This window comes from Pestalotiopsis fici (assembly GCF_000516985.1).
Source record: "Pestalotiopsis fici W106-1 unplaced genomic scaffold PFICI_Scf_14, whole genome shotgun sequence".
Lineage (NCBI taxonomy): Eukaryota > Fungi > Ascomycota > Sordariomycetes > Amphisphaeriales > Sporocadaceae > Pestalotiopsis > Pestalotiopsis fici.
In genome coordinates, this window is record NW_006917104.1 from 338,753 (window position 1) to 350,460 (window position 11,708).

The 11,708-nt window shown below is 49.8% G+C and overlaps 4 protein-coding genes across 4 annotated transcripts; 2 read left to right on the plus strand and 2 right to left on the minus strand.

Moving 5' to 3' along the window:
* Positions 1-72: 72 nt before the first annotated feature.
* PFICI_14936 (uncharacterized protein) lies at positions 73-4,353 on the minus strand (the record flags this gene model as incomplete). The annotated part of the gene is made up of 9 exons (XM_007843517.1): positions 73-349; positions 402-1,015; positions 1,079-1,609; positions 1,658-1,695; positions 2,409-2,684; positions 2,755-3,402; positions 3,472-3,906; positions 3,994-4,189; positions 4,246-4,353. The coding sequence occupies 9 exons, from the start codon at positions 4,351-4,353 to the stop codon at positions 73-75; spliced, it is 3,123 nt and encodes a 1,040-aa protein (XP_007841708.1).
* A 269-nt stretch (positions 4,354-4,622) lies between these two features.
* Positions 4,623-5,834, plus strand: PFICI_14937 (uncharacterized protein; the record flags this gene model as incomplete). Its single annotated transcript, XM_007843518.1, has 2 exons — positions 4,623-5,417; positions 5,523-5,834. 2 exons carry the CDS (start codon positions 4,623-4,625, stop codon positions 5,832-5,834), a joined length of 1,107 nt encoding a protein of 368 aa, XP_007841709.1.
* A 1,129-nt stretch (positions 5,835-6,963) lies between these two features.
* Positions 6,964-7,898, plus strand: PFICI_14938 (uncharacterized protein; the record flags this gene model as incomplete). The annotated part of the gene is made up of 2 exons (XM_007843519.1): positions 6,964-7,135; positions 7,186-7,898. The coding sequence occupies 2 exons, from the start codon at positions 6,964-6,966 to the stop codon at positions 7,896-7,898; spliced, it is 885 nt and encodes a 294-aa protein (XP_007841710.1).
* A 1,987-nt stretch (positions 7,899-9,885) lies between these two features.
* On the minus strand, positions 9,886-11,487 carry PFICI_14939 (uncharacterized protein; the record flags this gene model as incomplete). The annotated part of the gene is made up of 2 exons (XM_007843520.1): positions 9,886-10,203; positions 10,261-11,487. 2 exons carry the CDS (start codon positions 11,485-11,487, stop codon positions 9,886-9,888), a joined length of 1,545 nt encoding a protein of 514 aa, XP_007841711.1.
* Positions 11,488-11,708: the final 221 nt, after the last annotated feature.

Sequence of the window (11,708 nt, forward strand, 5' to 3'; positions counted from 1 at the left end):
CACTGCTGTATCCCACAATGCCTTTAGCGTTTGGGCTTTCAGCACGGTGTGCCCATACATAAATCGCCTGACCTAAATCGATGACCGAGGCAGTACAACTTTGAGGACCTTGCCTCGCGGCTCAATCAAGACAAGATTATCCATCTCCATACTCTCTGGAGTGGCCGAAGGTGCTAGATGACAACCTCTGAATACACGAAAGAACATGGCCGCGCCGTAGCGAAGTTCCATGTATGCCAGCGCCTTGCCAATGCACACGCGGGACCCGGCTCCAAAGGGCGCAAAAGCTGCTTTGGCCGTCTCGGAATTTGCACGTTCTCCCGGCGTCAACCAGCGGGTAGGGTCAAATCTGAAAGATGAGTCAGCATGTCAAGCTTGACAGGAAAACGCCAAAAACTCACGTCTCGGGGCTATCGAAGAATCTAGGATCCCTATGCGAGGTATAGGCTTGCGTCGCCACCGTGACACCACCCGGGAGGTGGTACCCGCCGAGCTCAACGCCGCCAGAGGGTACGACTCTCGGTAAAGGACCGGGGGCGGCGCCGTATAAGCGGAGCGTCTCTTGAATGACTGCATTCAATAGTGCAAGTCTCTCAAGAGTCGTGTCGGTGAGTGGCTCTTCAATTTCTCCTACTTCTTTCTCAAGTGTCCGTTGCAGCTCCGGTTGCGACAATACTGCCCAGAGCAAGTAGGTAAGTGTGTTGGACGTGGTGTCAGTTCCAGCAATCATGAATGAGCCAGCCTCCACGCTCATTTCCAGACCCGTCAGCTGCGCTTCATCTTTGTCGGCTTCGTTCCTGATTTTGGAAAAGATGTTGGCAGCGTCAAGATTAGCAGCGTCTCTACTATTGTCAAGAGCTGCCTGGCCCTTGCCTAATAGTGCCTTGTGAGCATGGAATAGATGAGCTCGGCCGACGACAGGGAAGCGCTTCAGAATCGCATGAAGCCACGGGAACATGAGCGCACTAAAGGCACCTTGGTTGGCACAGTTGACCTCCTCCAACCATGGATCTTCCTGATCATATGTCAGCACTATTTCAACTTCAGAGTACTATATGTCAAGCAAACAATGGAATACCTGTCCAGTCTTGAGAGCATCGAATGACTCCCCAAACATCATTTTCGAGATGACATCCGAAGCCATCAGGACCCACCACTTGCGAACATCCACCTCACCGCTGAAGAGTTTCGCATCGCCGCGCATTCCGTCAATGGTGGCTGCAACCTTTTCCGACACCATTGGCTCCCATTCGGTGCGAAGCGAGGCGACCGTGAAGCCTTTCCCTAGCAGTTTCCGCCTTCGCGCATGGTCTGATCTATCCGTCATTTGAAATAGACCATAGGGTGGCTTTCCTGCTTCAGTCACTCCGAAATAGTGGTAGTAGTCGGCTTTGTCAAAGTGGCCTCCGATCTTGTGGATTGTCTTAAAGGCATCGATATCATTGACCAGTACCTGGTTCGGGCCAGTGCGGACAAATGGGCCGTGTCTCTGATGGAGGTCATGGTAGTACTGAACCTGCTGCCTTGAGAGGGTCGCAATGGTGCCGGGAATGCTGGTGAACTTTGCATACCATGGCCCAGGTATGGCATTGAGGGGGTTTCTTGAAATCTAATCTTGGTTGGTGTATTCGTTCACAATGGTATACCAAATGCTTACCTGGACAAATTTCCATAGTACGTAGCCTCCAGCAAGAACTAGAAGTCCAGTAATTTGATTGAATTCCATTACTCGAAATTGGTGTCAAAGTAATCTTTGAGAAGATGGTTCATTTGCAGTTCCTAGTTTTGGCAGCGAACATATACTTTGATAAATCCCATTGCTGTGATGAATGCTTTTCTTTTGTTGTCCCGATGACGCTGTGGATGTATTCTAGCCGTCACATTGTCATCATAACAAGATTCCAAATGCTTACTGCCCAGCAACCAGCCAAGAACTATAATACACAAGAATAGGTAAGCAAAATAATGGCGTCAACTATAAAAGTGTTCAATTAGGTCACCTAACTACGCTAATGCGCCCCCCAATCGGGCGGACTATTCAGCGGTGCAGAACCCCGAATTCTCCGAAGGGCCGAGCCGCGATGGTGGAATGGGTCAGGCAAAAAGAATTCAATGAATTTCCGGTATATTATTATTGTCAGATGGTGGATCATAGTTACCATACACTGGGGTGTGCTTGAGCACACTGATCAACACCATGGTGTTCAGATAGATGTGCGGGACCTCTAGACGGGGCCACCCTAATAAGCGTACACTTCGTCAAAACTGGAGGCGCAGAACATAGATCAATACATCACACAATTGACACCCGTATCAGTCCAGTTTAAACTCCAATAGGAAAGCACCACCTTGATCAACAATAATATGTTACAGCTTGTATAAGCGACAATTTTCCTGCCCCCACGAACGCAGAATGTGCTTTTGTATCTTTCCCGTCTCGGTTTTGGGTAAAGCTCCAAGGATAATCACATCACGAGGTACCATGAATCGACTCATGCCCGGCGCTTGCTTTGCCCATTCCACGATATCTCGCGCCAGCACCGGTCGTTCTGGCTTGACTGTGATATACGCCACTGGTCGTTCTCCCCACTGCTGATCCTTGACTGCTACAACGGCGACTTCTAAAATATCTGGATGACCAGCAAGAATAGACTCAAGGGCCACGGACGAAATGTTCTCGCCGCCTATAATATGTGGGTAATCAGCATATAATAGTGACAAGATGTTTCGATTCCCAATTGACGATAGACTTACCACTAATTATGATATCTTTCGATCTATCCACGATTTGAATAGCACCATCAGAATGCCAGACGGCTAGGTCGCCCGAGTGTAGAACCCCACCCTCAAAAAGCCTCTTGGTGCCTTCGGCATCTTTATAATAGCCATTCGCACAGACATTGCCTGTAAAAACAACTTCGCCAATCTCAGTACCGTCTCTTCTTACGTTCTCAAGAATAAGAGAAGCATTGTGATCATCTGAGGTATTCGGTTGGCGGATGACTCTGGCAGGCAGACTTGTCAGGAGCTCGTGTCCTTGACGCGCCATGCGTTCAAACTTGTCAGTACTGGAAAGTTGATCCCAAGCTGGTGAGGGATAACATTTAGTGACAGGTCCGTAAGTTTCCGTCATACCATATACGTGGGTTGGATGCAAGTTGAAGGCTTTCAATTGCTTGAACAAGGTCGGAGTCGGCGGGCTTGCGGCGACGATCACATTTACAGGGTTGGCAAGTGTTCTAGCTTCCGGGGAACTGCACAGTAGGGTGTTGACAGTCGGAGCAGCACAAAAGTGCGTGATTCGCTCTTCTCTCAAGAGTGCCCAGATTCGTGGATAATCTATTTTCCGCAAGCAATAATGCGTCCCTCGCACAGCTGTTACTGCCCAGACGCAACACCATCCTGCACAGTACCATAGTAAGTAATTGCCGTAAGCAGAGCTGGATACAGTATTCAAGAGGACAAACGAACCTAGAGCGTGGAACATCGGCAATGTCCACAGATACCGACATTCGTTCTGGATATTTGCCAAGCCATATTCTGCAGCATTCGCCAGCGATGCGAGATAGGCACCACGATGAAGGTATTCCACGCCCTTGGGCCGAGCAGTAGTACCGCTTGTGTAGGCCAGGGCAATGACGTCAAGCTCATTTTCCGGATGGAGCAACAAACCTTCCCAACCCTTTGCGCCTTCCAAGACGTTCTGCTGAAGTCCTTTCTCGATTGCCTGATTGAAAGAGCAGTTTGATTCAGTAACGTCATCATCGGTAATCACTAGAGCTCCAGGATGATCACGACGAAATATATCAAGAAGATGCACGAATTCTTGATCAGCAATGATCGCCTCGACTTCAGCGTGCGCAAAAATGTAGGCAACGTCGGTGGGACTTAGGCGATAGTTAACAGCTAAGAGAGAAATTCACATATCTGTTAATACAGGATGAGAGCAACTAGCCGAAACTTGTTCCTGACTGGAGAAAACCGGGGACATACCGACGTTGACTCCCCCGGCAGCCCCGATCCCATAAACGGATATGAGAAATGCTGGTGTATTTGGAGCGAAAATGCCAACGCGTCGGAGGTTCTTGGCCTTGAGATAGTAAGCCAAGCCCATAACCGCATCGCTCATGCTTTGGTAAGACCATTGCACCCTTTGTCCTTGCCGATCGACGTGTACGATGGCGGGCGTCTGCATCAAATTGTTAATGATAATATTGGGGAAATTACTGAGATTGGAGGCACTACTTCAGGACTGATCGACGCAGCGCGCTTCAGGAAAGAAGTAGGCGACAGCGGATGGAAGTTCACCGGTTGCCGTCTCCCCCCAGCAATTTGCTGCGGACTGAGAGCCATATTTGCACGCTACAGTCAACATCTGCCTTTGAAAAGTGATCCGCTCCTCCTGAGAAGCCTATTTAATATACCAGTCACTTGAACGAGGTCATAATTAACCGAGGTGAGCCATGGTTGATTTTAAATTACCCGAGACACACTGTTTGATCCTATTAGAAACAGCGTTGTCCCCACAGCAAGAATTTCCCGAAACCCCCAACCCAATCCTCTTAGATGCGTACGCCATTAAGCATAGGTGCTTTTCTTGTCTTCTCTTCGATTCAAGCACCATGAAGTATATAACAATTCGGAAAACGAAAGGCAATGCGGGTGAAGTTTACTACCCCTTGGAGCTCTGTGATGCTACGATACCCACACCCCAACGAGGTGAAGTGCTGGTGAGGATCTTTGCTGCAGCGCTGAACCACCGAGATGTTTTCATACGCCGAAACATGTATCCAGGAACGACATTTGGAGTACCACTGCTTGCCGATGGTGCAGGCATCGTAACGGAAGTCGGGGAAGGCGTCGATTCAAGCTGGTTACAGAAACATGTTATCCTGAATCCGGGTCTTGGGTGGATCACCAGTCCGTCAGGCCCTGAAGTCTCTGACGGTTGGTACTCGTTGCTGGGAGGGACAAAGTACTACAAGAAGGGGACGCTGGCAGAGTATCTGACCATCAGGGATGACCAACTTGAAGTGATACCGCAACACCTAAGCGCTGCCGAGGCAGCGGCACTGCCTGTCACTGGTCTAACAGCATGGAGAGCGCTCGTCAGCAAGGCCGGCGAAAACAACTCACGCAATGGCGCCAATGTACTGATTACGGGAATTGGTGGCGGCGTAGCCCTGATGGCACTTATGTTTGCCGTGGCACGGGGCTGTAATGTATGGGTGACGAGCTCTCATGGGCATAAAATCGAGGAGGCCAAGAGACTAGGAGCGCGTGGTGGCATGAATTACAAGGAAAAAGACTGGGAAAGCAAACTTGTCCGCGCACTGCCTCAAGAGCGGCCAAAGTTTGACGCAATTATTGACGGAGCCGGCGGCAATATAGTCGAGAAATCTGTCACGCTACTCAAGGTCAGTATGCAACCCAACCTCTGATCACTCATTTTATCAACGAGAATTATCTGCCAGCTTAATCCCAAGCTTTACTATATTGCTAACACTGATGCCTTGAGTTAGGCTGGCGGCCAGCTTGTCATTTACGGTATGACACAAGCGCCGCGAATGGATTTCACTATGAAGGCAGTGTTAAAGAATATCGAGGTAAAAGGGTCAACTATGGGCTCAAGGGAGGAGTTTCGTGATATGGTAAAGTTTGTTAGCACCGAAGGCCTCCGTCCTATAGTATCCAAGGTCGTTGGAGACATCGAGAACCTGGCGGAGATTGAGGGATTATTCGAGGATATGAAGTCTGGGAATCAGTTTGGCAAGCTAGTCATCACTGTTCAACGACGGATATCATCACAAGATATTGGCAATAGCAAATTATAACCCTAATAGTGTAGCTACATCGTTATAATGCTATTAAAGCTTGCGACATCCAGGGCTCGTTTTACTAGCTGTTATGTATTTGCTATAGTGTGGTGGGGGTCCTAATCAATGGACCCATCGGTCTGTTGTGGTGCCAGATCAAAATGGTGATCAGTTGCAGTTTGATTGCGTTTTTCTTGACTTTTTGATGCTTTTCTTTTCTTTCAATTTGTTCAATAACACATCTCGATCGGTTCACAATACATACAATTTCACATACAAGTGCGACCGCACAAGATGCAACCCTGAAGTGATCATGTTACCGGCCTAATCACGCAATACCCTGAAGGTGTTGGCTGTTTGGTTGAGGTTCTCCCGCCAGATTCATGCCCCAGCTCAATAGCGACCAAAGCGGTCGGGAGTCTGTATGGGACTTCGTTACACGATCTTCTCCAGGGTGTGGAGTGCGGTCCCCGATTTGGCCGCCGACAAATTAGCTCAAGCCGCAAGTGGTTTTGGTGGTCTCTGTAAGGGTTGCAGACCGTATTAAGGGACATCTCATTGGTTAGCTGATATCCCTGGCCGAGTGGATTCGTGGGTCGGTCGTATTAAGGCACTATTCACTGGGTACTAGTTTGCTCGTCCCGCTTTAGCTTTTAGGGCCCATTAAGCCCTGCCTAAATCGTATTGGTATGCGTACACATACATATGTAGTATTCCGGGGTTTCAACGACTGTGTATTCGTATTTGTCTCCGCCTCCTTGGCTCGCTCGTTCGATACATAGATCCATACGTATTATGATTGCGATTCGCAATTTTAGCGGGTGGGTTAGCCGATGCAGAATGCATTGATATCTTTTCCGACTCCTAACAAGCCTGCAGGCTGAGTCTCAAATTTCGGGAAAGGCGAAGCTGGGGCGCGGTCCACCCTGCCGGCGGGCGGAAGTGTACAAAGTCAGCAAAGCAAGCTACTTCCAAATCTAATGTTTGCAGCATCTCATATATTACGGGTGCTTGCTTGCAACAACCGTCATCAGATTGCCATGCAAATGATACTCACATCAAACCAATTTACCCATTGCATTTCACCTGTCCATTACATCTTGTTTTCATTGCATCCTCTCTACCTATCACTTTTTTGTTTTACACAATGGGCGAACTATTACCTTTGAAATCCGGATACTACATTTGGCATTATGTGCCTTCGCTACCCGCAGCAATCATTTTCCTTGCTTTATACCTCGTGGTCACATTAGCACAATCCTGGCGGCTATGGAGAACTCGGCTTTGGTTCTGCATCCCTTTTGTCGTCGGCGGTTTCAGTAAGTTCTTCGGACTCATCTTTCACACAAATTTTGCTAATACCACTTAGTGGAAGTCATAGGCTATGTTTTCCGAGCGATTTGCAATAATGAGACCAACCGGCTGCTCCCGTACATCGTCCAAAGCATCTTCATCCTCTTACCTCCCATTCTCTTCGCCGCCTCGATCTACATGGTCCTTGGTCGCATCATCCGCGCGACAGGAGGAGAGCAATATTCCGTCATCAGGCCCGCAATTCTCACCAAGACCTTTGTGTGGGCTGATGTCGTAGCATTCTGTGTACAGGGCGGAGGCGCTGGGTTGCAAGTAGTCTCGAGCTTATCAAGCATGGGCGAATGGATCGTCGTGGCAGGCCTCGTGATCCAGATTGCCATGTTTGGCTTCTTCGTTGTCACCGCTGTGATATTCCAGCGCCGATTCCAGCACGGAAGTCCCCAGGCTGCGACCGATAGCACAGCTGGCTGGAAGTCGAGCTTGTACATGTTGTACGGCGTGAGCGCCCTCATCATGGTGCGCAGCATTTTCCGTGTTGTCGAATTCGTCACGGGCTACAGTGGTTATGTCATGGCCAATGAGTGGACCATTTATGTCTTTGACGCAGTTCCCATGTTCTTCGTCATGGTCATTTTCTTCTTCTACTGGCCCAGAAATCTTGGACCAACACCTGACGACCAGGCTTGTGCGTTTGATGCGGGGTTCTCCGCGACGGACAACAGTTTCGTAAAGACCTCGAGCAATATCGAGTTAAACGAGCGCCATTGATACCAATCGACTATACACTATGTGGAGCTGGTATACTCATGGTAGACTTAGAGAGAATAGAGATCAAAGATCAAGAAAGGGCTCCAAGAAGTATTGTACACAGCGTGCAGCGTGATTTTGACAGTAATAAACCATAGGGGCAACTCACGTAGAAAGCTATTCGCCGATTAATCAGTGTAAGATATGAAAATTGGCATGTTTTTGGTGCGTACCTTATTTAGCCAGAATGGATATGGTCATCGATCGTCGACGAACCCAGTGTCACACCTTTGCCGACAGTGTTATTGAAAGAAAGCCGCAGCCACGCAAGTTCCCTTTCCTGCGTGAGCACCGCAGAATTCCAAGGCTACTTAATTTGACTTACCATTCTAAGAATTGCCTATCAATTCTGCCACAATCAACGTCCCCCAAGCATTTGTAACGGTTCCACGTCTTATGGCTTGCCATTGACTGGCTCAGGCCCAATCTTTCTGCTGAGCGCTTGATCCCGTCGCTTGTTCTCCCAGCCCAAAACTTGCCTGAATCCAGCAACAAAGCCAATAACAGGGCAATTAAATACGAACAGATTTATAAACGCTGTCTAGAAACTGTTCAGAAAGCCGAGAAACCATTGACACATGCGAGTGAGTATTCCAATATCACGAGGCAATCTGGTGCCTCACTTGTAACAAAGAGCTGCGGGTCACTAGTGCGATCTTCACCATGGATGACAAAGACAACATCATTCACAACAGCCTCTTTTGTACTCCATAAGGTGTTGCTCGATATTAGGCCGAGCATTAGGGAGAAGATGTTCGAGGTAACAAGGAGAAACATGATACGGGCATGTCGACTGGCCTTCATGGTTGTTGGGAACTGTCGGATGAGCAGGACACCGACAAGGACAACGATATAACTACAATGAAAACCAAGCGCCGCTAGGCACCCACGCTAGGTACTAACCTAGTACCTAACTTCCCCCACGGCTGCTACAAGCTTTTCCGCCTTGTTATTTCATCACTTTTGCTACGTCTTGCCACATTCAGATTGAGAGGATCATCAACGCCTGATCATCATCACTCTCGTGGCCTGTAGCTAGATTACTTGATCGTTTCCATCCAGATCTTCGTTTCCCGTTGTTTCCGTGAAGTCGCTGCCACATACCATTGAGGCACTGGCCTTACAGTATGGGTTCGCTACATGTCATATACAGACGCTGTTTTGAGTGATCAAACGGAAATTACAGATCAGGACGCTTATGGCGATCTACCGTCTCTTATTGGAGATAGTCACGATATACTCGAGAAGTACGAGGAAGGCGAGACTATACACCAGAGCCGCTAGTGCTTCGCGAAGGAATGCTCCGCTCCGACCATTCACGAACGCATTCTGCTATGCAGCATAGACGATTTCGCCATTGTCCATCGAAAGCGGAGGCACTACGAATCGGCACAGTAGCATCACCAAAAACACTTTCCCCTTATGGACCAGGTTCTGGGACAAGCTGATCCAGGCACTTCGGAACTACACAGACAATCTAGAGCAGACACTCCAAAGATATCGCGAGATTGAACAGGAAAGTCTGCATGATTCACTGGCTTGTGGCGACGCAGAACAGAACCGAGACAACGTTGGAGCAGAGTCCGATACTGCTGAAGCAGAGAAGTTGCAACTAGATTTCTTGCTTGCACCGAATGCTTGAACTTGCGAGAAGTTTAAGAACTAGTATAATGTCAGTTTGTGTCCACTTCCTGTTCTGTTCATATTGCTGCTAAGCAAGAAGATCTGCTTTGACTTGTCACCAAGCGACGACCTGAGATACCCGGTCCACCACGCTCGAGCTCCAGAAACGTCTTTGAGATAATACATAAGCTAATGTGCCGTCTTCACAAAGCAACATACCTCATCTTGCTACACACAATCTTGCAAATTATCATATCCTCCTCGAATCAATCACGAACAAAGAATACATCGAAAACCGCAACTCATCACCGTCTGGCGTTGACACCTATTTACAAACGAAACAATCCCGCGTCGCGCACGCCTCGTAATACTGCTGTTTAGGGTACGCGCATAACGGCCTCGTGATAATACCGCCCACGCGCGTCGGCAAACTCGTGGCGTTTAGCGTCTCGGGCGCGACACCGTTCTCGACCCAGTTCACGAGGGCGCCGAAGGCTGTCTCCGGGTAGGCACCGTTGCCTCCGTAACAGTGCTGCAGTCCTGGCGCGAAGAAGAGGCGGTAGTAGTCGTGCACTGCAGAGTCGCGTGCCGTAACCTTGTCGTAGTAGTCTTGGGTCCCCCACGGAGAGATGAGGCCGTCAGCCTGGAGGATCATCAGTAGAAATTCTACAATATGTATATATAAAACCAAAGAATATACCAATCCATGGAAAGAGACAATTTTGCCTCCATTCGCTTTAAACTTATCCAGATTCGGATCGGCAGTCCCGATCAAGGATTGGTACCACTGCACTGACTTGTGGAAGAGCTCGGCCACGTCCGAGGGCATAATGTTCGACGTATCTGTGCTTGCGTCCTTGAAGATGAATCGCTTCACCCACTCTTCGGGACTGATAAAGTAATCCGGTCCCGCGAGACCCGACTCACTGGTTAGCGTGGCATCGCGGCTAAAACCATACCACAGCGACTCGTTGCGCACGACGTCCTTGGCGCCCTCCCACACCGCAAGCGCCACCGTTGCTGCCGCGGGCGAGATGACCTGGCTTACGCCTGTGTCGCTGCAGTTAGCAACCGTGGTGCCCACGAGGATTCGCGGATCGAATTTGCACAGCTCTGGGAATGAGACTACCCCGTCAATCAGGCCGTCGTCGCCGTCACACTGCGCCACCGCGGCGGCCGAGATCGCATCCAGCTCACAGTTCAGTGGCACGACGCCGAGCTCCTGCTGCACGGTCTGGGGCCAATAGTCTGCGACGAAGAAAGACGGCCAGTTCATAGCGGGTGAGCCGGCCATAATGCCGTCGTAAGCATCAGGCGCCTCCTGCGCGAGCATCATGCCCTGCCTACCGCCGCCGGAACAGCCGCTCCAGTAGCCATAGGAGCTGTTCTGGCCGTAGTACTGCCGAATGATGCTCTTGGCGATCACCGCACCGTCATTTAGCGATATGGACGCGAAGTTCTGCAACGCGTACAGGTTCACGTTGCCCGTGCTCGTCAGGGCCCATTCTGGCGCTGTCACGTTCATTGGCTGTGGCAGACCGGCATCGTTGGAGACTGTTGCGAAGCCGTCGCCGACCGAGGCATACATCCCCTGGAAGACCGTGTCATAGAGGCCCGAGCCGAAGCCGCCGCCACCGATGCCTTGCATGCGGCCGTTCCATGTCGTAGGCAGCCAGACTTGGGCGTTGATGGTATTGTTCTGACCCGGACGAGTGTAGGAGACGGAAACGTTGCAGAAGGAGGCGCCAACGACGTTGGCGTTGGGGTGGCCCGGGTAGTAGCCATTGACGATGTAGGCCGAGTAATTGGAGATGTAGTTGGTGTTGAGGGTCAGGAAGTCCGCGCCCTGGAGGATCGGGTACTGGAAGGTGGAAGGCGTGCAGGAGCTGGGCAGCACGGTGCCATTGTACAGGGAAATGAACGGCATGGAAATAGCGATTTGATTCACAGTGGCTCTCCAAAGCCAGAATGGGAGGCTACAAGCGGTGTTGCTCTACATATATCCCGTCGAGGTTAGATGTCAATAACGTGGGCGCGGTCGCAAGGTCACTTATATAGGAGGTGTGGATGATCATTGTGAAGGTGGCGTCAAAGCACTCAGGGCGAGGTCAAGAAGAATAAGATATCGATAATAAATCCAATAAGCTA